Source organism: Gouania willdenowi, chromosome 14 (genome assembly GCF_900634775.1).
Source record: "Gouania willdenowi chromosome 14, fGouWil2.1, whole genome shotgun sequence".
Classification (NCBI taxonomy): Eukaryota; Metazoa; Chordata; class Actinopteri; order Blenniiformes; family Gobiesocidae; genus Gouania; species Gouania willdenowi.
In genome coordinates this window covers 33,486,847-33,514,782 of record NC_041057.1, presented here as the reverse complement: position 1 = coordinate 33,514,782, position 27,936 = coordinate 33,486,847, and the positions used below count along the sequence as shown (strand labels likewise).

Genomic DNA, 27,936 nt, shown 5'->3' with positions numbered 1-27,936 from the left:
GTGTGTGTGTGTGTGTGTGTGTGTGTGTGTGTGTGTAGCAAATATCTCCCCGACGTGGTGTGAGTTAGACCTGAAACTTAGTCAACGGCTTCCAAATACCCCAAGTGTGTGTATCTGTTATTTTGGAGTAATTGGGTGTAGCAAAACGGTCAAAACGTTAATTTTCAGAATACGGCTCCTGGTTCATGACGTCAATGTGTTGCAGTTTGTTTGGGTTAAAAAAAAATTTAAAAAAAAGGTCGATATGAAAAACGCTTTTGTACCGCTAAAAGTCATTTAAGTTAATATTTCATGGTTATTTAATATTATTCCTGTGATTCCAAACTTCCTTTAAATTTCGGGTCACAGACTTCACTTCCTCCTTCATCTCATGACTGGGCGGTGGCTATGCTGACGGTCATTAGCCGATTATATCACAAACATTCTGATTCTTCAGACAGAGGAATGTAACGTTTTACTGAGCGGATGGCTCCACAACATGGCTCCACTGTGATTATTGTTTGTTCTGTGCAAGGGTGAGTGTTTCTTCTTTTATTATTCTATGTGCTAAGAAAGATGCTAGCAGCTACAATGTAAACACACACACGGCTGATGCGCGTGCGTGTACTACACCGGGATGAAAATACTGAACTCACACAGAGCCGTTTAGAGAGAGTTGTGACTTTGGTGTTGCAAAACATTTATTTTTTGTGGTACTTCCGTGTCTCTCTTAACCAGTGACGGATTATGTGCAAGATGCACGTGTGTGTGAGAGATAACTCACGGAGGAGATGGACACGGACACACACACACACACACTTACTTTATAATAAAAATATACTAAATGAGTAAAATAAAACAAAAAACTAAATATTTATACAAAAACTACACAAAATGACAACAGAAATGCATAAAAAAATTCAAACATATTCTCATTTGGCCATAATTGACAACTGTACTTAAGCTCCCACATGGATGCATACTTCCAACGGGCACTGTTCTAGTTAAGTTAAAACAAGTAAAAAAAAAAAAAAAAAAGATATATCTTGATATAGACGATATTGTCTTTCTATAGCGCCAAAACAGAAAACTTGATATATCTTGAATCACAATATATTGCCCAGCCCTCGTTGAATTTGGCCCAATTAAAAGAAAAAAAAGAAAGTGCATTCACGCACCTTTTCATTATCCACGGTAGAGACGCTCCATTCGCAGGATGTGTCCGACAAACTGGGTTTAGTGCTTGATGAAATCTAGAGAGGAAAAAGCATAATTTTTAAAATTAAAAATTTAATTCATCAAATGCCGAAAATAAACAAAGGCCTTGATTATTGTAAAAAAATGAATGTTTGTCAATGACAGGATAAGTGGTGAGTGTGTGTGTGTGTGTGTGTGTGTGTGAGTAAAATCAATGGACACCTACATCTCTGTGCGTGAGGGCATGCTCCCCAGCTAACAGCAGCATGCTAAGACCCCCCATCTTTGTGGGATCTGATAATACAGAACGTTACAAATCAGCCATGTGAGGATAGAAGCTTGATTTAAAGGTGTTTAGCATCAACCCACCTGCCATGGCAAAGTTTAACTGTGGGGTCTGCTCAGCTTTGGGCACTTGTTGGGTGGTGGAGTCCTTTAATGCATTGCAGGAAATGGACCAAACTGGTTTGCGGGAGTTGATGATGGGAGGACAGGAGGGGTGCTTGACTGGTTTACTGGAGGTGGGACACCACTTATAATCTGGATTAGCTTTCATAAACGCATCCTTATACTGAAACAAGAAACAGTCATGATGTTACAGACAGAAATTAGACACTCCTTATTAAACACAAATATTCAGCAGAGATACTGGGTTCTTTAAAAAATGTGTTTTACAACTATAAATCTTCCTGATGAAGATTTACAGATAAAAAAAACCTTTCCCTTTATTCGGTGTGCGTCTCCAGACGACCCGTGAGGTAGATCATAGATTAACTGATCAGAGACGAGAGGATGCATGCGCTTGATGCCACTTTAACAGCAAACAAGAATAAGTGATTAATTGACCTAAACTTTGTGATTCTAAATGAATAAAACACGTGTGACATCATCATTCTTCGAGAATGGAGAAGTTGTTGTAAACGATAAATGACGCAAGTAATTAAAAAACATGCAAATAAATGTTGGATTACAAGTTTGAAGCTGTAATTTTATTTGTATAAATATCAGTCGAGACATTTTTTCCCCATCATTTGTGACATAAAATTTATTTCACGTGTGGATTTTTCATACACAAGGTCACATCACATTCTACAAGCTTTCCCATTGTGCAACTTATCTACCTTCATACCAACACTCCAACAGATACGCAGACCTATTTTTACCAGATGTGGGAGCAACAACGCATACATTCAGTAAAGATAAGCTTGTGCGTGACAGGAAGTAGTGCAGAGACAGAATAAAACATTCAGTTTATTTTCAAAATAAAACACTCTGTGTTAAAGGCAGATCGTATTTCCATCCATGTTCCTACCCTTTTGCTCCTTTTCAGGGTGGTGGGAGTCTGCTGGTGCCTATCTCCAGCTTTCTTCAGGCGCAAGGGGGCGGGGCTACACCCTGGACTGGCTGGCAGTGGATGGTATTTCACATATAAATATTGACCTTATCCATGGCTGGACACAATCAACTGTTTATATGGCTTTGTGCTTCTCTTTGCATTCACGACAACTCACTATGTTGCATGAATTAGTGAGATCTCCTGAGTCCTCACCACAACAGTTTTGCATTACTGACGGAGGCGGTGGGGAGTGACGGACAGCGGAGCATTGAGATGTTACACATCCAGCGTTAAAAATAAAATCATGCATTGTGTAGAATCACTGCCATAATTATAGCCAATTAGGAGGTGGTCATTTGTATCATTTGAATATTAAAATGAAGCAGAGACTATGATATTCTGTATCAATTCTTTTTAAAAGACCATATTAAAACCATTGATAGTGTAAAAACTGATGGATTATTGTTTGTACGTCTTTTTATAAGACATTTCCCATTAGTTTACTGTAATTGATGATAGGTTTTCATAAGAGTGCATCTGCAGCCTAAGCAACAGGTAAACCCATCCTGCCCTTTAACCTTGTCGGCACAGACTGTGTCTCCATGGCAACTTGCATGTTCATTCTTTGATGAAACAGCTGTTCCAGTTATATCCTGGTTGAACTAATCTATAAAGCACGTGTCAAACTCACAAATAACTTGGCCCACAGGAGAAAGTAAAAATGACAGAGAAAACAACCAATGAATTGAGCTGTAGATATCACAGCCCTTCCAATTACACAAATTCAATTATACTCAACAATCTTTGCAGGGATTAAAGTCTTTCCATGCCAATAGCACATGATAGCAGTCATTTTAAATCTCAAATTGTTGAAAGAACTCTCAATCGTTCAAAATCATGAAATTTTCCTCAAACTATTCCACATTTCCCCAAATTTAATAAAAATTGTTAAACAAAAAAATCAAGGAAATTGAGGTGAAGATCCTTTGGTCAGTGAATATCTGCCACTTGTTGTTTGGATATTGGTGCCTTACATACTTTATATTTCATTTATACATGGAAGTACAAACTAGACCACAAAAATGATGAAATTAGTAGTTTTCCTGCCTATAATTTGTGGTCCATTTAATATCAAACTGCTCCATATTTGGCCTCTAGGGATGTAACGATTCACTCAACTCCCGATACAATTCGATTCACGATACTGGGGTTCATGATACGATTCTCTCACGATTCATTTTACAAAATGGGACTTTTGGGGGGAAAAAAAAATAGAAAATACTGTACTATTTTCCTTTTATTTTTCATTGTCAAAAGAATCCCTTGATGAACTATTCAAACAATGCAATTTAACTAAAAATAAATCTTGAATGAAATAAACAAAGGAATAATACAAATGAAGAAGCCTATTCATTTAAATTCTGGTTCCATAGTAAACAATACAAAACTGCATAATAGTTATTTTTCTTTTTAAAAGTGCAACTGAAAATGTATTTTGTGACTTAACAATTGGGCCTTAAAAAAAAAAAAAAAAAAACAGTCTGCACTGTATTTGCGTCAGATATTTGTTTGAACCAGCAGAGGGCGATAGTAACCCAGTGGTCGGTTGGCATGCAGCTAAGTGCAGTCAAGAAGAGATACTATGCTAGCAGACAGGGTTAATAGAAAAACGTGACTTTTACAGATATTCACTTAATATTACAGATATTCTTTTGGTGCTAAAGGGGTAATCATTTATGAATATGTTTAAGAGTAGAAGGCGGCCAGAAAGAAAGTATTAGCAGATTTCGCCCGCCGCCATGACTTCTGGATAGCGCCCTCTATTGGTTAAAAAAGTACTGCGATTCAATTATCACCCCATCGATGTGAACCTTGATACCTATGAATCGATTTTTAACTGCCTTACGATTAATCGTTACATCCCTATCGGCCTCTGAACTAAAATGAGTTTGACACCTTTGCTTTAATGTTTAACCAGGTAGAAACACTGAGCTTGGTTTCCCATTGCCTAATTCTCTGCGTACGTTGTTATAAATGAAACAAACATGAAAGAAAGCCTCACCTCTTTGGCCATATCTGTATATTTCTGCTTCTCGTTGGGCTCCAACACTGCCCACCAGTCAGCTAGGATCTTTGTAGCACCTCGGTTGTCCAGGCGAGGGTGTTCCTGACGCACCAACGATCTGTGGCGTTTGCAGAACAGGAGGAAGGCATTCATGGGGCGACGTGCCCGCTGCTCGTTTGGGTCTTCTTCTACTTCTGTTGCATTCCCACATTGCAACGGTGTGCTATCCTCCAACAGCGGCAACTTAGGACAAAATTCACACACGGCATTAACCACAATGAGGTGCCAAATAATTGTTGTACTGTAATTGATAACGTAAAAAGCTACGACTCACCTTGTCCAACTCATCTTCTTCCTCCTCTTCTTCAGAGAAATCCAAAGTCTTTTTGGAAAGAATGGGATGCCACTGCAGGCATCTGCGTTTAGGGCGTTTTCCAATGACTTCGCCTGCATCTTGTAACTCCCTCCCCCGTTCACGGACCTTCATGGCACTACCCGACCTAAAAAAACAAATCTGATTCAAAGAAGGTTCTCCTAAACCAAGCAAAAAAACCCCAAAAACATTAAATATTCCATAGAGGGGAGAAAAAAAGCAAAAACATTGGCTGGATATTACCTACATAAATTAATTTATTAATGCTGAGTTGATTTGGCATTTACTTGGGAGTCGTAAATACAAATACTGAGCACACTTTCCCTCATGAAAGCTAGGAGCTGATGTAAAAACAGTCAAACCAACATCTGGAAATCAAAATGTATCTAATCACACACTCCATGTTCACTTTGTTTTCACAAAAAGTTTGTTAATCTTTAGACCTGGAAGAACTTTAGAGCTTCAAATTATCACAAGAAACAAAAAATTGTATAAAACCCAAAAAGTATAAAACTCAATGGATGCATTATCTAAGATCTTTCTCTGAAGGCCTCGCAGTAGAGGTTTATCACTTCAAAATTCCCATTAATCTAATCGATAGGGGTGGGGAAATCTAATCATCCACGATTCAGAATCAATTCATAAACTTCAAAAATCGATTTAAATAAAAATTTGACAAAAGACAGGGACAAACAACAACGTGATAACCTGTGACAGCAAACACCCAGAGAACAATGGGATGAAGAGAGGAAAAATTTATATCAATAAGAAAATAAGATATAATAATAATAATTAAAAAAAATTCTACATTAACTCAGCCAGCAGATCCAGCGCCCTAAGAGGCTGAGGGGCCCAACGCAGCAGACACGAGGGGGCCACGGTACCCACCTCCCCCCCAGGCCCCCTCCAATCTTTTTCTTATGCCACCTTTTTTTTTTGTATACCTTGAGTTTATTCTTGTAGTCACTGAGAGTTGAGACTTACTTCTGGAAGAAAGGGGCAGCTTTTATTTATGCAAGTTATTTCTTGTAAAGTTTTTATTTGTTTCGCATGAATAAATGTTACCTTGTGTCTTAAGTTTGTCTTTGTGTGATCACATCATTGGAATTAGTTTATTTAAAATGATCTTATACTAACTGTAATGTTTTGATGTCAATTTGCCTTAACACACTATGCATTGTATTATTTTTTTTTTTTTTTTTAATCGAGAATCGGTTAAAATGAGAATCGATCTTGAATCTAATCGTGACCCTAAGAATCAGAATCGAATCAAATTGTGAGACACCCAAAGATTCACATCCCTACTATTCAACCATCTCGGTTTAATGCGGGAAGTTCTCCATGTTGGAAAGATGGTTTCATGAAGGCCACCAAAGGTTTTTATTTAACAGCCAGTTTTTGCCATCCAACTCCATCCGTTCTAAGGGAATTTTAGCTCAGAGAAACAGACAGGACTATCCAAAGAAGCAACATTAATTCCCGTTAAAAACGTCAAGTCCTTGCCAGGGTGTGTGTTGTGAAATGTAGTTGTTTTGTCAAATAGACAGCGTACTGTATTTCTTTGTCTCCTGTTTGTGTTTTGCTTCTTAGATCTAAAACTCTCCTCAGAACTCAGTTATAAACCAACCAAAACTTTGAATACTTTAGGTCGAATTCTTATTTTGTTTCTTATCCCTTCATACCATAGATTCAATAATGTGCTCAAAACCCGCTTCGAAGAATTTAGACCATGTCGACATAATATGGATATGGGTCAAAGTACAAAAAGGTCTATTGATTCTGCTGCAGAGGCCGTTGTTGTATTACAGCAGCAGTGTTTGTCTTTATTTATTGTCATTACTTTATTAATATTACTGTTCTAAAATACATACAAAAAAAGTAAATACTCTAGCTTCTTTTTTCCCCGATAAGTTACCTTTTAGACCAATTTTGTTGATGGACTTTTGAAGGACTACCATCCAAAAATCCTTCTATCCTCAGGGTTTGTGCGTCTTCAACCGTCCTTGATTACTCGCTAACTTCAGTCATCAGAGCGTGTCAGCACACTGTTTAAGGGAGTGTAAGGCCCTGTTTACACAAGAACGTTTTCCAGTAAAAACGCAAAAGTTTGGTTGTGTTTTGGCTGTGAATTTACACGGCAACAGCGTATTGGTTTTTGAAAACTGAACTTTTTAAAAACGGGCTCCAGAGTGAACGCCTCATGCTCTCCCACATCAAGGACATCACCGACCCCCACCTGGATCCCCTGCAGTTCACCTACAGATCCAACAGGTCTGTAGACAGTGCTGTAAACCTGGCTCTCCACTTCATCCTCCAGCACCTGGACTCCCCAGGCTCCTACGCCAGGATCCTGTTTGTGGACTTCAGCTCTGCTTTTAATACAATAATCCCAGCTCTCCTTCAGGACAAGCTTTCCCAGCTGAACGTGCCAGACTTCACCTGCAGGTGGATCACAGATTTCCTGTCTGACAGGAAGCAGCACGTGAAGCTGGGAAAAACCATCTCTGCTCCCCGGACCATCAGCACTGGATCTCCTCAGGGCTGTGTTCTTTCTCCTCTGCTCTTCTCCCTGTACACCAACAGCTGCACCTCCTCTCACCAGTCGGTCAAACTCCTGAAGTTTGCAGACGACACGACCATCATCGGTCTCATCTCTGATGGAGACGAGTCTGACTACAGGTGGGAGACAGACCGGCTGGTGTCCTGGTGTAGCCAGAACAACCTGGAGCTCAACGCTTTAAAGACAGTGGAGATAATAGCAGACTTCAGGAAGAACCCAGCCCCCCTCACCCTGGGAGACTCTACAGTGAGCTCTGTGGAGTACTTCTGCTTCCTGGGGACCATCATCACCCAGGACTTCAAGTGGGAGCTGAACATAAGCTCCCTCATCAAAAAAGCTCAGCAGAGGATGTACTTCCTGCGACAGCAGAAGAAGTTCAGTCTGCCAACAAAGATGATGGTGAACTTCTACAGCTCCATCATCCAGTCCATCCTCTGCTCCTCCATCACCATCTGGTACGCTGCAGCTACGGCCAAGGACAAGGCCAGACTGCAGCGTATCATCAACTCAGCAGAGAAGGTCATCGGCTGCAATCTGCCCTCCTTCCAGGACCTGTACGCCTCCAGGATTCTGAGGTGTGCAGGAAAGATTGTGGCTGACCCCTCCCACCCTGGTCATAAACTATTTCAATCTCTCCCTTCTAGAAGGAGGTTTAGGTCCATCAGGACCAGAACCTCCAGACACAAGAACAGATTCTTTCCCTCTGCCACCATCCACATGGACACACCCCCAGTCACCCCCAACACCACCACCCGATCACCACCTCCATGATGACATTATCTGCTGCACTGTATATATATATATATATATAAATATATATTTATATTTATCCTTTATTCTCAATCTATCCTTTATTTATCCCTCATCCTTTATATTTATCATTATTACTGTTGCTGGGCTGTTTCTTTGTTCTTTGTTTCGTGCACCGACTACCAAGACAAATTCCTTGTACTGTCTAAAAGACTGTACTTGGCCATTAAAACATTTGTGATTCTGAGTGGAAATTTTTGAAAACGTGTCCGTGTAAACGGTAAAACGAAACTTTCTGTATCACGGGCATGCGCACAATGACTGCAGCACCTCAAACGTTAGCTTTAATCAGACCTACAAAGTTAGACCCAAACCATCCCATAGCAGTCATAATACGGCCTGAACCCGAATAAAGCCGATCTCTCTTATTGTATTCACATCCGTGCGCAGCGCGCACACGTAGGAGAGTTTCTTTCATAACTCAGCTTCAGCTTCATGTGATGCTACAGATGCTACGTAGCGGTTTAATGCTGTAACACACACAGCTCAGAGAGCTGCTTCTACATGTGTGACACAGCAACACGAGTCAAAACTAGTCATTCATGCATAACATCATTTATTCATGTACCAGCAAACATTTGTGGGTCATCTCAGCCTTATTGAAACATTACCTTCACCGCACAGCGTCCGACCAGAGTCTGTGTTAAAAGGATAGAAATTAAGCGCGACCCCAGGTTCGAACACATATCTGTCAGTAGGAATGCAGCTCTGTGATTGGTCAGAATCTGGTGCAGGCATGAAAAACGTCTCTGCTGATCCAAGTGATGGTGAAGTAAATGAACACATTGATGGAGAAATTAACTTTAAATCAAAAGAGTGATGCACACAAACGCTCTTACTTGTGTTTGCTTATTTTGGTTCATTGCAAAACCACACCTCCATCTATTGGCCTGGCATGTTTACTACATAGTTTTTTATGCTTCCAGCGGTCTCTGAACTGAGATCATTTTGAAAACATGTGAATGTGGAACATTTTGGAAACAAAAACAGAAACAGAAGCAAAACGTTGTATTAACAGGGCCTAGAGGTCCGTTAGGAGAGCTCTTCTTCTCTGCTTCATTGTCCACTACCGAACCGCAGAGCTGAAACTGTTGCCCCGTGCGGTCACAGATTTTTATTGGGTCACAACATTTTTATCCTCTTTTGGTAAACAAGAGGTTTATATCAGCATCTTAAACTTTTTCTGGTTTATTTAGAGCAACCAAAAGCAACACAAGTTGTCATTTTGACTGAAAAAGCTGATCTAAAAAGCTGCTAAATGATCTAAAAAGCTACTTATCTAAAACAGGGGTGCTCAATACGTCGATCGCGATCTGCCAGTCGATCACAAAGGTAGTGTTGGCAGATCGCATGACATCAAAAAAATAGACGTCAGCAGCTGATGTCAGCCTATTATCCATCCCGTCAAAAAAGCGAGGGCTTAAAATCGGAGGTAACACGCTTTTAAGCTAAAGAAAGCTTATAGTCATCAAAAATGAGCGGGGTTGCTGGACCAAGTAAGAAGACAAAAACGTATCACTTTCATACGGAATGGGAGGTGGACTTTTTTTTCACAATGTCATTTTCTAAGTGCGTTTGCCTCATCTGCCGGTCTGCTATTGCAATACCAAAGAAAGGAAATGTGGAGCGGCATTTACAGATTTTCGCAAAATAAAAGCAATATTTCTACATGTCGACAAAGTATAATTGCACTTTGAAAGCTTTTCAATTGAACGTTGTTTAGGGCAAGAGCCTCGCAACTTGGTAAAAGGATCCTCAACTAAGTATTGAGTGATGTACATGTTCATACTTTCATGTACATACTTTTCAGTTGGCCAACATTTCTAGAAATCTTTTTTTTTGTATCGGTTTTAAGTAATATTCTAATTGTATCATATATCAGTCTGTGTGTAATGAATTCATATAATATACAGGTTTTACTATTTGAATAGAATTACTGAAATAAGTCAACTTTTTCATGACCTGTACCTGTATTTATTTTACGGTTTGCACTGGGTAAATTCTACGCGTTGAGCAGGTGATGCTTCATTCACTGGGCACGTACGTAGGAGTGGCGAGCACCAGGAAGGTGAATGGATTTTTACCTGGAACCTTGAATGTTAATACGGAAACGCCAAGTTGTCTGCGATTTGTAAAAAGAATAAAAACCAAAGAAAACTTGCTTGGACATGGATTTTTTTGATCCAGCGTGAAGTCTGCTTTCTCTGTGCCGCATGAACATTGATTGGAGATTTTTGCCGTAACAGTTTTTATAATTTCCTGTCATTTCATGCCTGGACCAAGTTTGACACTATTTGTTAATTTTTCCCTCCCTCTCTCTCAAGTACCCCCTGTAGTGCCATCTGTGTACACCTAGGGGTACACGTACCCTTATTTGAGAACCAGCGCTTTAGATGAAATTGTGCATGTTGATGAATGAATGTTTTGTGGTGTTTGCGTTGGAGCGTGAGGTGGAGAGAGCAGGAATACTTACTGAGGGAAACTATGGAGATGCTGGGTGAGGAATGGAGATGAGTCTGCCACTGGCTGTGTCATGCAATGACGATGACCTACAAAATAAAAGACACGGTTCTCAGTCTCAGTAACCACTTCCTGCAACCATGTCAGCACAGATGAAAAATCTACTTTATTCAACATACAGAGTCAAACTGTGCGTCTAAGGCTGTGGGTCACTTTGCTCTAAAACAGTAATTAGTGAGGATGGAGGAGGCAAAATAATTATAATACATTCAACCTTTAACATGTTCAGCTAATACATTCAACCCATTTCAACCTTTTTGCTAATGTTAAGCTAATGCTATTTTTAGCTAATGCCAAGTTATTTATAATTCTAATAGAATGCTATTGCTAGGTTAATGCTAATGTTGGGATAATGCTATTGCTAGGCGAATGCTAGGTTAATTCTAATGTTAGATTAATGCTAATGCTGAGTTAGAGTTAATGATAACACTAGCTAATGCTAAGCTTATTCTATGCTATTGTTAGGTTAAAACCAATGCTAAGTTAGTGCTAATGTTAAACTAATTCTAATTTTGGGTTAATGCTATTGCTAGGCTAATGCTGATTCTAGGTTAATGCTAATGCTAGGTAAACGTTAAAGCTAGTTAATTCTATGCTAATGCTATTGCTAGCTAATGCAAAGCTACTGCAGTGCGACGCGGGCCAGCCCCTGCATCCTCACTTGAATTTTCTTCAGGAAATGCCAATATTCTAGTTCATTTTATTTTACTAGTTACAGGCATAACAATTTAACATATTTGTATTTCACTATTGCCATCACCAAAATGTAACTGAGTTACTCTACTTTAAGTTACTTTGAGCTAAATCGCACATTTAAGGTATGTGAAGCCATTTTAAAATACTAATCTTACTACATTGATACCATTACAGATTAATGTCTACCAATGTAACACCACAAAACACTTACTTCCCGTTTTATTGATCTTTGAATCAGTCACCAGCATCTTAACATATTCTTATTTAACAATGTAAACATATAATCAATGCTTTAAAATGTGCAACATTTGCAAAACAATTTTCTAAACAAAAGAAAATGTTAGAAAAACATGCTCTAGGAATACAACATTTAATCATTCATCATAAAACAAATGACTGGAAATGTAAAAGGCAACTGTAAAAAAAAAAATTCAATGTAACTGAAATAAGATATAAAATATACCAAATAAGTTTGTATAACTTAAAAAAAAAAAAAAACCTTATGTCTAACAGAGGTGTAATGAGTATTGATATATTAAAGTAGAAGTCCTTGTACTTGATTGAAATTGTATTCAAGTACAAGTAAGTCATACATAAAATAATAAAATACAAGTAAAAAGTAGCTCAATTAAATAGTACTCAAAGTAAAAGTTACTAGTTACTTTCACCCCCCATGTTTATTGTTGGTAATAAATCTTGGTACGGGTCCCTTACATACAGTAAACGTCACATGTATAAACTTAAAAAGAGACCAAATCAACCACAATTAGAAATGAATTTATTTTCCACAAAAGCATCTGTATAAAATAAAAGGTTTGTCAATTCTTTTTTAAATAAAACACCAATGAATTTAATTCAAAATAAATAAATTCTTAGGCTTAAAGTATAGCTACATTTATTAATTTTAAAACTGAGAAAATAACTGGCATTCAATACTGTTTTTGGTGCCGTGCATCATGTTTAATCTGATTGGTCAGCTATAATGTGATGCATGTGATTGTTGTCTGGTAGTTTTGTTTTTTGTAGTTTCACAATGTCTGCTGATCATTTTAAAACAAAAAAATATTATTTACTCATAAACGGTTGGGTGTAGAAATGTAACAAATTACTTTACTTCTTTTAAAACGTACTTTAGTACAAGTAAAATTACTGATTAAGGAATATACTCAAAAAAGTGCAAGTACCCATAAAAGGAACTTAATTACAGTAATGTGAGTACTTGTAATCCATTACTTTAATCTCTGATGTCTAAATAATAGAATAACTTCAGACCTGATCAAAGCCAAATGGATGTTATATCAATGCAGAGTTTCTTCTACACCACAGAAAGGGTAGAATTTACTGTGATGTCTCTTTATTTTGGTTTTCATTGGAATATCAGTGGAAATCATTAAAGTCTCCATGTAACTCACCTTACTGAGATTGTGACGAGTAATCAGAAATGGCAAAAGTACAGGAAAAAGTAAAAAAGTTCATGCTATGAAATGAATTTCAGTAAAAAAGTAAAATTATTGTCCCTTCAATAATAAGACATGATTTTTAAACCAGCGAATTCTATATCTTTTATTATTTTAAGAACTTTTACAAAACTGGTGCATGGAAACAAGTTAAATCTGTTACCTTTGAACACCTGGGGGGTATTGTACAGAAGTCAGATAAATACATCCAGGATAAAAGAGAATGCGTGGTTAGACTAAGTCTGGTCAGTGACATCTTGGATGAATTGGTTGCACGTTTGCCAAAGCAGAATAAAGAGACGAGGTTTATTGAAGCCGGCTTTCTTAAAAAGATCGTTAAGTCAATGACAGAATCTCTGATGGAAGTACGGATCACAGATGCACAGCTTAGTTTACACTTGTCGAACAACTGATGCTTCTACAGCAGGAGGAAGAAATAAAAGACACGATACGGAAAAATGTAACAGCAGCGCTGCTAAAAAAGAAAGAGGCTGGTAGACAATAGCCGACCTTATTAATGCATAAATAGCCCAAACATGTAGAATTAATAAAGGGAACTACTATGGTTACAGTAAGAATCACTTTTTTTTTTTTTTTTTTTTTTTAAGTTTATCATAGAATAGACCTTTATTGATCTTCCACAGGAGAAATTCACAAAAAAAAAAAAAAAAAAAAAAAAGGTAAAGTTTATTAGCAGGGACTTGAACGTAGGTCTCACAGACGAGAAATCTAGCACTGATTCAGCATTACAACTAACTTTTTAGTGTTTTACCAATAAGGAAAATATTCCTAATAAACCATCTGCCATCTCACTTTCATTGCTCAAATCTTGTCTTTATATATAAACGATGATTATAAAAAACCAAAAGTCAACAGACAATTTAAATGACTATAATATTTGAAGAAACATGTATAAAAACCATGGACATTCTGTAAAACACTAATTTCTCACAACAGGGATAACTTGAACCTGGTTGTTAATCTGCTCTGCAGCAGGTTAGCTGTAGACTAAATCACCATGGTTACTGGTCCAGGATAAAGCTGGCCCCGACTTGGAGATAAGTTTATCCAGGATAGCTGATTTTTCCAGGCTTTATCTCCAATCCTGGTTTTGCATGACACCCCTGGAGAATTTAGCACTCATAATAAATACAATTTGTAAATAAAATGTGTCACCAAAAAATTAAATACTAAAATAAAGTACAGGTAACAGAAACACTATTTAATTACAGTAATTAAGTATTTGTATTTCATTACTTGTCACAATATATTGCTGATTTTTTGTTTCAGTAGTGTGTTATATTACTGCCTTACTGAACGAAAATAATGTATTACAGTAACTCGTTACTTTTGTAACGCGTTACTCTCAACGCTGCATGATAAACCCTGTCCCTTCCGGATGTGAAGGACACAGTGATGTGAAGGTGTTTTCATCTCATCTCTGAGTCCATCTTGCTTTAGTTCGACCTGAAGCTCCAGGATTAAAACTTGTCCGGATCCGGACACAGGTTCACTAACACCGGGCTTTTCCCCACCAGGACCTGCTCCCATTTCCTCCAAGTATTTGATAGAAAATAAAAGTATTGAGCTACTTATTAGCGAGCTAGCTATGCAGCGTGACCAGCTCTGACCGAACCGTGTTACCGTGTGTGTGAGACTGTTTTAGTCCCGTGTTTTGCTCAGTGGCTGAGATGTGTGTGAAGAAGAAGAAGAAGCTCAGAGTGAATGCCAGCAGGCGGACATCACGTCCACACACACACACAGAGACGGAACCGTGTCCGTCACTAAAACCACCCCCATGATGTCTGAACCTACCTCGGGAATCGAGCTCCACACACCGGGCCGTCCGCTCACCATGGCTCCGTCTACATTTATTCACACTCACTGACACATCATAATAACAGCTCGGCACACACTGTGCTGGAAGCGATTCAGCTGCGTCAAGCCACTCTGACCACACGGCCGGAAACGAAGGGCTTTCACAATAAAAGCCGGAATATATATAAAAAGGCATCAGCTCCACCATTTGAGGGCTGGTTTCCTGCAGGTTTAACATGTCTTCCTATTCCAATGTAGTAGAATAAAAGATGATTTTATTTTATTTTACTGACAGAGATGCATGATGGCATGTTCAGATTCAATTTGTTGTACAGAAAAAAAAATAGGGCTGGGTGATATGGACCAAAATTTGCTGATGCAAAAATACTACACAGGCTCATACTGTATATCAACAAACAGCAGCACAAAATGTGCCACTTTTGGCCTTTTTCCCTCTAAGGGACAGCACATGTGAGTGAGTTCTTTAATGTGTATGTTTAGATGAAGGTCTGAGTTAGGACACACTCAGCGAGCATCTAACTGAGCTTTTAATGCTGTTCTGAAAAGTAGTGAAAGCAGCGACTCCTAAAACAAAATAAGCTATATATATATAGCTTACAAAAATAAGCTATATATATATATATATATATATATATATATATATATATGCGATATTGTAATTTTCTATATCACCAAAATAGAAAACTCGATATATCTTATATCTTGATATATCGCCCAGCCCTATTGGACATCCAGTAGTCCCCCTGAGTTGCCAAAGTGGGGTACAGGTACCCCCAGAGGTACGCAAATTGCCATAGAGGGTAAGTGAAAAAAACAAAAAAATAAAAACAGCGTGACAACATTGGAAACTAGAATATTAATAGATCAGCAGTCAGGAGCCCCCATGCACTGCCACAAATGACACAATTGCCTCTGTTAGTCTACCAATGCAGTGGTGACTAGAGCTGCAACTAACCATCATTTTTGTAGTCAACTAATATATCAATTATTTTTTCGATTAGTTGACTAATCACGATTATTTTGTTTGTTTTGAAGCATATATTTTTGAATCACTATTTAACCCACCTGTGTAAATCCTCACACCTGTGAAAGTGACCCTGTTGTACTCTGACAGCATGTTTTACAGAAAGGAAATAAAACAATGACAGGACAAAATAATGCATTTATAATAGTTGTATTTTCAACATGAAAAATTGTGATCACAATAAAAAAATAAATTAATTAATTAACACAAAGTGCATCGGTGGTCTTGAACAACTACGCATAACAAAAAGTTTGTTAAAAAAAAAAAAAAAAGTAACAAAAGATGTTGCTAACCTGCCTTACTGGTTCTAGTGGTAAAAACTTTAAAGCAACTAAAGAGTTGTGCATGGTCAGGTGTAGTCTGGATGGAAGGTCTGGATCATCATCAATCATGGATATTGGTCTCATATCAATGACTATCATATACAGGATGCTCTCTGTTAGTACTTCAGCCATTTGGGGGGTGTATGAACCTCTCACCCAAACACCTTTGCATAGGAGCACTATAAAAACAAAGAAGTATATTAGTTCACAGTTTAAAGAATATATATATATATATACACACACGTGTTTATCACAAAAAATACCTATTACAAATAATCAGATTAGCTACAAGTTAAGTAAAATCTAATCATTTATCAATTTCATATAAAATTACGCAATTGATAGTAGACGAAAGCATTTTACTGTTCATAATTAATGCCAGTATAAGCAGAAAACAAGGTATTTTAATTCAAATTAGGTTTAGTGAAGTAAATTATGCATAAACGTAACTGAACAAGCAGTGGCGTAACATCGTGGTGCAAATAATTGTATATCAATACCAGAGCAGGTTAACTAAAGAAATGTATATAATAGATCAAAATCAAATAAAGAATGCCTTTCCCTTATTTTAAGGGTAGCAAAAATTAGGAATCACACCAGAAGGATTACATACATAGGTGCACATATTTCACATGTGAGGTTACAAGTGCATTGCTATAGTTTTAAATCTCAATTCAAAACAAAGAAAACCTGTACTCACTCATTAAAAGCGCACGTGTCAATCCTCTCACTTAAATGTTACCAGTTTCGTACTCCTTTCACTCATGCATTGCAGTAAAAAGGTGCACTTTGGTCAGCAGCCAGCACGGCTCACAATGGGCTCTATTCTCCCATGTGCGTAAGTCCAAAAAGCCGCGCAGCAGCGCTGTTTCTGGCTGTGCGCTATTCTCCCCCTGTACTTAAGTCAGTCGCTGCGCGCCTTCATCCCAGTTACGCACTGTGGGTGGAGCAGCCCTGAAATGTGGGTGTTCCCATTCAAATCTGGCTTGACAAGCATTCTCCGGTGTGTGTAAGTCCTTTTTCTCTTACGCTAGAGCGAAACAAACAGGAGAATTCTTGAGCGATTGTTCCTGTCGATATCGAAGCATTTCCAATCAAAGTCTAGAGCGATTAGGAGCGGACACGGACGGAAACCAATGTGGGCTTTCACAATGAAAGCCCACATTTTAGAGAAGGAATAAACTCCACCATTCGAGGGCTGGTTTCCTGCAGGTTTAATATGTCTTCCTATTCTAATACAGTCAAATATAGTAAATGGACTTGATTTATAGCGCTTTATCCCCACACTGAAACAGTCTCAAAGCGCTTTACATATCAGCTCATTCACCCAATCACTCTCACATTCACACACCAATAGGACAGGACTGACATGCAAGGCGCTAGTCGACCACTGGGAGCAACTTAGGGTTCAGTGTCTTGCCCAAGGACACTTCGACACATAGTCAGGTACTGGGATCGAACCCCCAACCTCTCGATCAGAGGACGACCCACTACCACCTGAGCCACATATATATATATATATATATATATATATATATATATATATATATATATATATATATATAAGACGATTTACACCTGATTTTATTTTATTGACAGAGATACATGATTACATCTTCAGATTCTGAGGAGGAGCATCAAACAGGCCAAGGTCTCCTACAAGAATAAAATAGAGGGATACCTGACAGACAACAACCCGCGCCAGATGTGGAGGGGCATCCAGGCCCTAACCAACTATAAAGGAAACCCCCCTCCCACATCCTCCAGCCGCAGCAGCACACTGACAGAGGTTCGAGACCACCACCACACACCTGCAGTCACTGCCCCCTCCTGGTTCCAGCACCCCACCTCTCTCTCTCCAGGAGCATGAGGTGAGGAAAAACTTAAGAGCAGTGAACCCCAGGAAAGCTGCTGGTCCTGACGGCATCCCAGGGGCTGTGATTAAAGCATGTGCAGACCAACTGACAGGGATCCTCACCACACTCTTCAACCTCTCCCTGACACATGCCACCGTCCCCACATGTCTGAAGGCCTCCACCATCGTCCCCATCCCCAAAAAACCTGCCATAGACAGCCTAAACGATTACAGACCGATCGCTCTGACGTCTGTAATCATGAAGTGCATGGAGCGATCAGTTTCTCAGCACATCAGAGACTGCCTCCCTCCCACCTTCGACCCACACCAGTTTGCCTACAGGGCAAACCGATCCACAGAGGACGCCATCGCCATCACACTTCACACAGCGCTGAGTCATCTGGAGAATAAGAAGAGCTATGTGAGGATGCTTTTCGTGGACTACAGCTCAGCGTTCAACACAATCATTCCAGACATCCTAATCACCAAACTGTTGAAATTACAGATACCTCTCCCCATCTGCAACTGGATTAAAAACTTTCTGACGAGCCGCCCACAGTCTGTCAGACTCGGCCCCCACCACTCCTCCACCATCACACTCAGCAAGGCTGCGTCTTGAGCCCTCTACTGTACACCCTGTACACCTATGACTGCTCTTCAACTCACCCAACCAACCGCATTATTAAATATGCGGACGACACCACTGTGGTGGGACTCATCCGAGGCGAGGATGAGACAGCGTACAGGGCCGAGGTAGAGGAACTATCACGCTGGTGCTCAGCAAACAACCTGACCCTGAATATCCAGAAAACAAAAGAACTGATCATGGACTTCAGGAAGATCAGACAGGACCACACCCCCCTCCTCATAAATGGAGAACAGGTGGAGACTGTCACCACCTTCAGGTTTCTGGGCACCCACATCGCTGCTGACCACTCCTGGACTGACAACTTCAGGGCCCTAGTCAAGAAGGCTCAGCAGCGGCTACACTTCCTGCGTGTCCTCAGGAAGAACCATCTGGACACGAAGCTGCTGTTGGCCTTTTATCACTCCTCTGTGGAGAGCGTGCTGACATACTGTCTGAGTGTGTGGTACGCAGGCTCAACAGTCAAGGACAGGAAGGCGGTGCAGAGGGTCATTAACACTGCCCAAAAAATCATCGGCTGCCACACACTTTAGCACTAAACACTACAGCACTTTAAACTGTTATTTATTCTGTAAATTAGTCACCGATGTCTCGTTTTAAAATTTTTATGCCGTACGTTGGTTTTCATCATCTTTGTACATATTCAATGCCTTGTTGTTGTTGTTTTCGCTCCTGTCTTTTAATTCTATGCTCTGTGGTGTACTGTAGCTCTATGCGAGCATCTCTCAAATTTCACTGTACCACCAAGTACCGTGACAATAAAAGACTATTCTATTCTATTCAGTTTGTTGTAAACAGAGGTGAAAGTAACGGAAGTACTCACTTTACTGTAATTAAGTTGCTTTAATAGGTACTTGTACTTTTTGAGTATACTTCAAAATCAGTAATTTTATTTGTACTATAAAATGATCAACGGACATTGTGAAACTACAAAAAAATGAAATGACGGACTAACAGAGTTTATCACGCAGTGTTGAAAATAACACTACTAAAGTAATGAGTCCTTTTCTCAGTAACGCATTACTAAAACAAAAAACAACATATTACACATTACAATCTCAGTAACGCAAGTTACAGTGAGACCATAATGAATTCCACTGATATTCTAATGAAAACCAAAAGGGTTGAAGACACCACAGTAAATTCTAGGGATGTAACGATTCACTCAACTCCCGATACGATTCGATTCACGATATGATTCTCTCACGATTAATTTTACATAATGGGACTGTAGACAAATTTTTTTTTGGGGAAAAAAAACTAGAAAATGCTGTACTATTTTCCTTTTATTTTTCATTGTCAAAAGAATTCCTTGATAAACTATTCAAAACAATGCAATTTAACTAAAAATAAATCTTGAATGAAATAAATAATGGAATAATACAAATGAAAATGAAGCCTATTAATTTAAATTCTGGTTCAATAATTAACAATACAAAACTGCATAATAGTTCTTTTTCTTTTAAAAGTGCAACTGAAAACGTATTTTGTGCCTTAACAATTGGACTTTTACGTCATATTTGTTTGGACCAGCAGAGGGCGCTGGTAACACAGTGGTCGGTTGGCATGCAGATATCTTGCAGTGAAGAAGAGAAGCTATGCTAGCAGACAGAGCTAATAGAAAAGTGTGACTTTTACAGATATTCAAGTAATATTACAGATATTCTTTTGGTGCTAAAGGGGTAATGAATCATTTATTAACATATTTAAGAGTAGAAGGCGGCCAGAAAGAAAGTATTAGCAGACTCCGCCCGCCGCCTACACTTGCGCCCTCTGCTGGTTAAAAAAGGTACTGCGATTCAATTTTCAGAAACTCGATATCAACCGTGATACCTATGAATCGATTTTTAACTGCCTTACGATTAATCGTTACATCCCTAGTAAATTCTACCCCTTTCTGTAGATTAGAAGAAGAAACTATGCATTGAGACATACTGTATCCATTTGGCTATACTGAGGTCCTAAGTTATTCTATTGTTTTGACCAGGGGTGCTCACTACGTCGATCGCGATCTACCAGTCGATCGCAAAGGTAGTGTTGGCAGATCGCATGACATCAAAAAAACAGACGTCAGCGGCTGATGTCAGCCAATCATCCATCCCGTCAAAAAAGCGAGGGCTGGGGCGGTGTTTAGCTCAGTGGGTAGAGCGCCCGCCCCATGTACAGAGGCTATAGTTCCTCACCTGCAGCGGGTCCAGGTTCGATTCCCGGCCTGGGACCCTTTCCTGCGTGTCATTCCCTGCTCTCTCTGACCCCTTTCCTGTCAAGCAACTGTCATATAAAGGCCACTAGAGCCAAAAAAATCCTTTAAAAAAAAAAAAAAAAAAAAAGCGAGGGCTTAAAATCGGAGGTAACTCGCTGACTAGCTTGTTAGCTTTGCTGCACTTAGCGCCGTTGTTTGCGCATGCGCGGTGACCTAAAGGTCAGCCTATCAGCCATCCCGTCACTTGATTGACATGCAGGGCAGCCAGTCAGATGACTACTGAATTTTCCTGACCTTTAGGTCACCGCGCATGCGCAAACAACAGCGCTAAGTGCAGCAAAGCTAACAAGCTAGTCAGCGAGTTACCTCCGATTTTAAGCCTAAAGAAAGCCTATATTCATCAAAAATGAGCGGGGTTGCTGGACCAAGTAAAGAGACAAAAACGTATCACTTTCATACGGAATGGGAGGTGGACTTTTTTTTCACGATGTAATTTTCTAAGTGCGTTTGCCTCATCTGCCGGTCTACCATCGCAATACCAAAGAAAGGAAATGTGGAGCAGCATTTCCGGACTGTTCATGGAAAATACGACACCGACTTCCCGCCAAAAAGCAAGCTGAGAAAGGTGATTAAACTAAAATCCCAGTTGTCCGGACAGCAGTCATTTTTCACACAACATACTTCAAAAGCAAAAGTTGCCACCAAAGCATCGTTCCGGGTGAGTCACGTCATCGTTAATAACATGAAGTCCTTCCAAGACGGAGAGATGGTAAAAGAGGCATTCGTTGAAGCAGCTGACTCATTGTTTCGAGACTTTAAAAATAAGGCAGAAATATTATCTTCAATCAAAGCTCTGCAACTGTCAAGAAGTACAGTTACACAGCACTGTGAAGCCATGGCTAAGGATGTAACCCAGCAAATGTGGAAGGACATCGGAGATTGTGAGTGTTTCTCACTGCAGTTGGACGAATCTACTGACGTGAGTGACACAGCCGAGATGTGCATTTTCATTCGTATGGTGTTTAGTGATATCACTGCAAAAGAGGAGCTCTTAACAGTACTTCCCAGGAAAGAACACACGCAAGGAGAGGACATGGCCACACTTTTAGACCCAATGTTTCATACAACCTACAATGGTGCAAGCAAATTGGAAGTTGTCAAAAAAAAAAAGAGCTGTCTAAGATCTCTGCAACTCTACCACAGAGGAAGCTGGTCCCTCTGATGTTCAAGAAAACACAGACACCCACCAAAAAAAAAAATGACTCTGGGTGCCATCTTTAAAAACAGTGAACATGCACCATCCACCCCACACCCACAAGAGAAATTAAAAATTGAGACTGAGCTTGCATCGTATTTGCTTATTCCAGACCCAGACACAGATCCCCTTGAATGGTGGAAGCTGCATCACTCCAACTTTCCAAGACTAAACTTACTGGCTAAAAAATATATTTCTATTCCAGCCACTAGTGCCCCCTCAGAGAGGGTATTTAGTGTGGGTTACCTGCAACCGGGCCTGCCTCAAGCCAGAGGTTGTGGACAGGCTCATCTTTCTTGCAAAAAATGCTTAAAATGAGCATGCACAATGTTTCAGAGATCTAACCAGCACGTGTTTTGTTGTTAAAGTTTGTTTACCCTTTGAGTAGGCTATATGTCTGCGACGTGCATGTTTCATTTTTTGTTTTGCACTATGCTGAGATGCTAAGAGAAGATTTTATTGTTGAATGACAGAGCCTCATTTACTTTTTATTTTGGGATTGTTCTATGGATTTTAACTCTTGAGGACAATCACAGAAATAAAGTTGCACTTTGACAGTATATCTTATGTCTGCAGTCATTTTTAAGTGCATTGAAAAAAAAATGTAAAATCAAGTTTTTCTTTAAAAAAAAAAAAATTGGAGATTTTTTTTTTAAAGAAAAATCGAAGATTTTTTTTTAGGCAAAAATCGCCCAGCCGTAGGCAGTGCACGACCAAACCTCTGAGCAATAATCCAAGTGCAATAAAACTAAACTATTGATGACACTTCCCCTTACATTTGAAGGTAGGAAACCTGAGCGTCTCCTTCATCAATTCTACTTATTATTTTTTCAATGTGTTTAGCCCAAGTTAATTTACTATTAATTTATTATTCCCAGACGTTGGTTTTCATGTACTTGTTCTACAGCCACATCATTTATATGTAATTTCAGTTTGGGTTCCTTCAATAACTAAGCGTTATTTGTTCAAAATACAATGCTATTTGTTTTAGTAATATTAAGAGCTAATTTATTGACGATTAATCATTTCACTACTGCTTGAGGCACCTGATTTAAAACACTAATGAGTTCTGATATTGTGGGTTTTGCTTTGTAAATTGTTGAATCATCAGCATACATCGGAATTTTAACTCCCTTTAAGGTCAATGGTAGGCCATTAGTTAATATTGAATATAGCAATGGACCAAGACGACATCCCTGTGGGACTCCACAGTCCATCACTTTTACTTCAGACAAACTTTCATTAAATAAACCTGTCTGTTTTCTGTTTTTCAAATAGCTTTTTAGCCATTGGGTTGCAGTCCAACTCAAACCATAACATTCTAACTTCTGTAACAATAACGTGTGATCAATAATATCAAATGCTGCACTGAAATCTAATAATACTGCTCCTACAAGTTGTCTGTTGACAGACATTTGAGTGAGAGCTGTGACAGTGGAGTGCTCTTCCCTGTAGGCATGTTGATAATCAGTGCTCAAATTATTGATTGAAAAATAGTGCTGTATCTGAATAAAAACTATTTTCTCCATGATTTTACTCCAAGCAGGAAGCAGGCTAATTGGTCTGCTATTAGGACCACAAAATGAATCAGCAGGATTTTTGGGTAACAGAATAATTTTTGCAGTTTTCCATGCCTGAGGAAAGACACATTCCCTTATACTTAAATTAAATATATGACAAAGTGGGGTTGCAATTAAGTTTGCTACCATTCCACGTAGTTTCATGTCTATATTATCGACTCCAGCAGGCTTCTCCTTACATCCCAATAATAATTTTTCTATCAGACTGACTGTAACTGTAGTAAATCTGAAATCACAATTTTTGCCTACCAAAAATGTCCCTCTGATTCTAGAAATGATGGAGTAACTTTAGATTTTCTGCCCATTATATTACTTAAGTATTCCATATTTTCTTACTGTCATGCTTCATATCATTAAACAAGTTTCTGTAATGAATTTTCTTTATGTTCAACTTGGTTATGTAATTCCTTAGCTTACGATAAATTTGCCAATCTGAATCATAATTAGAGCTAATTGCCATTTTCTTTGCATTATCTCTCTGTTACATGCATTCCTTTAATTCATAATCAATCCAAGGTGATCTAACACTTCTAATGGATCTCTTCTTCACAGGTCCGTGTTTTTTAATGATTTCCCCCAAAAGTTTGTTAAAACTTTCTACTGCACCATCCGGATCATTTTTCTCTAGCACCGTCTCCCAACAAATATTTCTCACATCTTCAATAAACTTGGTTTCATTGAAGTGTTTATAAGGTGTTTTGGATCCTGCTTTAAGTGCCTTTGTTTTCCTTAGAACTGCTACCAGGTTGTGATCACTACACCCCACTGGTATGATATTACTTTAATGCATAGTTCAACAGAATTGGTAAAGATGTGATCCATGCAGGTTGAAGTTCTAGACCCATTTCTTTTAGGCAGTGGCCATCTGTACGGTTGCTGTATCAATATATCGACATTCTATCCGTAAGGAGCAACCCTATTTGGCCAGTTTAGGTCACGTGACTAAGACTAAACTTTACCCTTAATCTAAAAATTATTGCGATATTGAGTTAGAACCTAACCCTAAGACGCTACGTACGTGTCCTTTGGTAAATGTACCAATAGCACCCGGGGTTGTCCTTATGGCAACCGTACAAATAGACACTTTTTCTTTAACACACACTCTTGTTGGCTCAGTTACCAGTCGTGTTAGATCACAAGCATCGGTTATTGAGAGCTTATTGTTCAGTTGCTCTCCAAATTATGTTGAGGTCTCCCTGAAGATACATTTAATTGTTCAACTCACATACTTTGTCAATCATATGACAGATTTTATCCAAATAAACAGAATTTGCATTAGGAGGCCTAAAGCAACAACCAAGTAGTAAAAACTTTAGATGAGGGATGTGCACTGGCAACCAAACTACTCATTTGACACGAGGTCCCTCCTTATTTTTACAGGTATGTGATCTTGAACGTACAGTATATAGCAACCCCACCTCCATATTCATTTCCATTATGTCTGTATATACTATATCCATGTATGCTTACTGTTGAATCATCAAATGTAGAGTCAAGATGAGTTTCTGAAATGGCTAGAATATGTACATTTCCCTGTGAGAATTCCAGTAAAATCAATTGATTTATTTCTTAGACTACATATATTGATATGAGCTACAGTATCTTTAATCCCTTGTTCTTGGGTAATTTAACTGAAATCATTTAAACTCATTAATATCATCCATCACATTTATAAACAGAACCATCTGATACGTACTGCCCTCACAATTGTTCAAATGATCATTACGAGGTCCAAACAAAACTACAAACACTGACAGCCACCGACTGGAGCAGATCACACACACAAACATCCACCTTATACACAAACATGCTTACTTTCCCGATGATCAGTGATCATTGAGAACAGTAATAGCAATGTCCCGTTTTCCCATCGCACCACTTTAACAACCAAAATATTGTAATCATAACTATAATGCTTAAGTAACGTTTAGAACGGAGGATCCCCTCTGATCCAGCAATAATCCATAATTCAGTAATCTTTAAACTAATACTTGTCCACTCTTGCCCAACACCGCTCTTCAGCGTTATGCGGTCGCAGTTACGTGAGAGACACCATCCAATCAACAGCGTCTGCCGTCACATGACCAGAAACTGTCAACCAAAACAAAGTTCTTGTGGAAACCTCTGCTGCAGTCAGTCCAGTTAATGTAAAAGAAATAAAAGACAAAGTGAGATTGGTCAACCATGAGGGGCCATAATTACCATCTGAGAGTTTAAACTGAAGGTGTCTTCTCCGCTCACGGTTTTGACTCAACACCGGATCAATTTGACCCACTTCACGTTCATACCAGCTGTAATGGAATTGGATACTCAGTTTCCCATCGCGGGCTATGTTGATCCAGAGTTTATGAATAGACTCAGAGTTTGTTGAACGTCCTTTCTGGAATACCCCGCTGGTTAGCCAGCGTCGTAGTACACCACATCAAATAAATCCTGGAAGTTAGAGCTACAAGAGGAAATCCAGCTTTGTAGTCTAGAAAACAGTAGTAAATGTTCATCTTGAAATTATGACATTTGTTTTGTTGTTTTTATAACTTGATCATTTAGAAAAAAATATTTTGTGTGTGCGCCAAAGTATTCCGTATTAAATCACTGTTTGAAGACAACACATAAATACTTTGGTTAGAATTACTGTAGTATGACTTGCAGCTAAAATCCTTCGACCAACCGCTTGTTTTCGGTGCGAAACGGAAGTAGTCGGTGTCACGTGCGCCAGCTTGACGGTGGTACACAAACGCTGCACTTGATGATGAATGACACACTGTGAGCGAAGACGACACAGGAGACGGGTTGGTTCCACTGGAATAAGGCGTTCCATGTGTCAGACACATCCGCTCAGTCAGTCATTCATGTTGTAAAAATACAAGAAAGAAAAAGGTTTCATTTCAGCGACACCTACCCCCCGCCTCCCCCCCTCCTCTGCCCCGGTCCCTGTCCACACCATCAACCCGGCTAGACTTTCCTACTGACACCCCCCAGACTCGGTCCAACGCTTAAAACCCGGTGTAATAAACGAAGCTAAAGGTGGATTTAACGGTGGCTCAGACCGGTTTGATCCCGGTCAACTGACCGGCCGATTTTCCGCTCTGCGGCGGCTCGTTACAAACTTCCTGGATGTTGGTGAACATGACGACACACTCACTGTTATACCGACATTTTAGAAACACGTACCCGTAAAGAAGAAGCTCAGCTCGGTCCCATTCACCGCTCGGTGTCTCTCAGAGAGCCGTTGAATGGAATTCGACCATTGTTTTTGCAGAGTCTGTCCACGCTTTAAACATCCACCCCGTTGTTCAACGCTGAACGTGATTGGACGGTTTGTGATTGACAGCTTGGCTTGACCAATCACAGACGTCGGTTTAACGTCGAGCTTAAAGTCAGAATTAGTCCATGAACACTTGAGAAAATTGGGCTTCAATTTGTCAACATCCGAGACGTAACCGAGTAGTTATATTTCCGTCATATTTCCTCTTGTATTTAGCTATTAGCAGGCGACATTCAATGTTTTTATTGCTTAATGATGATCTAATGAAGTTTTTATTTTCTGTTTTCCAGCAGGCTATAGAGCCCACATTTTTGCTCATGAACACAATAATATTAATAGTTAAGACTATTTTTCCAACATTTTTCGTAATATACTGTTATTGCATTGATGACTCAATTATTTGAAGGAGAAAAAAACACTAAGTCAACATACAAATCTCTAAAAGCTAGAAAAAGATCAACCATATGATGATGATATGCAGAAGTGAAAGTAATACAAATATTCACGTTCCTGTAATTGAGTTGTTTTTATGGGTACTTGTACTTTTTTTGAGTATATTTCTAAATCAGTAATTTTACTTGTACTTAAGAATGTTATAAAATAAGTAAAGCCATTCATCACATTTCTATACCCAACTGTGAACTGAACATATTGTTTTTTGTGATTATTTTTTTATTTCCGTTTATTGACACATTGAACATAATCCATATGTTCTTAGTTGTGCCAGTTTCTTTGGTTCAGGTTGTGGTTTCTACCTATTATTACTAATGGCTTGGATTTATATAGTGCATTTTTCAATGAGACTCAAAGCGCGTCACAGAAACCATTATTCATTTACACCAGTCACTCACATCAGTCATACCAGCGGAGGTAAGCTATCATGTAGCCACAGCTTACCTGGGGCATACTGACAGAAGCGTGGTTGCCATTTCGCGCCTACACAACAACAATGA

The 27,936-nt window shown here is 39.1% G+C and overlaps 1 protein-coding gene across 7 annotated transcripts in view; it reads right to left on the bottom strand.

Annotated features, from left to right (window-relative positions):
• bbx (BBX high mobility group box domain containing) overlaps positions 1-27,089 on the bottom strand; it is a 46,055-nt gene extending 18,966 nt beyond the window's left edge. For 4 of the 7 annotated variants that reach the window (XM_028467370.1, XM_028467367.1, XM_028467371.1 and 1 more), the window contains exons 1-7: positions 14,809-14,943; positions 10,794-10,869; positions 4,912-5,077; positions 4,575-4,820; positions 1,546-1,747; positions 1,403-1,470; positions 1,158-1,232 (exon numbers count right to left, since the gene is read on the bottom strand). In XM_028467370.1, coding sequence (XP_028323171.1) covers positions 1,158-1,232; positions 1,403-1,470; positions 1,546-1,747; positions 4,575-4,820; positions 4,912-5,077; positions 10,794-10,855 — 819 coding nt within the window. In that variant the 5' untranslated portion in view covers positions 10,856-10,869; positions 14,809-14,943. Of the gene's footprint in view, positions 1-1,157; positions 1,233-1,402; positions 1,471-1,545; positions 1,748-4,574; positions 4,821-4,911; positions 5,078-10,793; positions 10,870-14,808; positions 14,944-26,889 lie in introns of those variants that run through there. The other 3 variants (XM_028467369.1, XM_028467373.1, XM_028467372.1) reach the window with 3 other exon arrangements.
• Between the last annotated feature and the right edge of the window lie 847 nt (positions 27,090-27,936).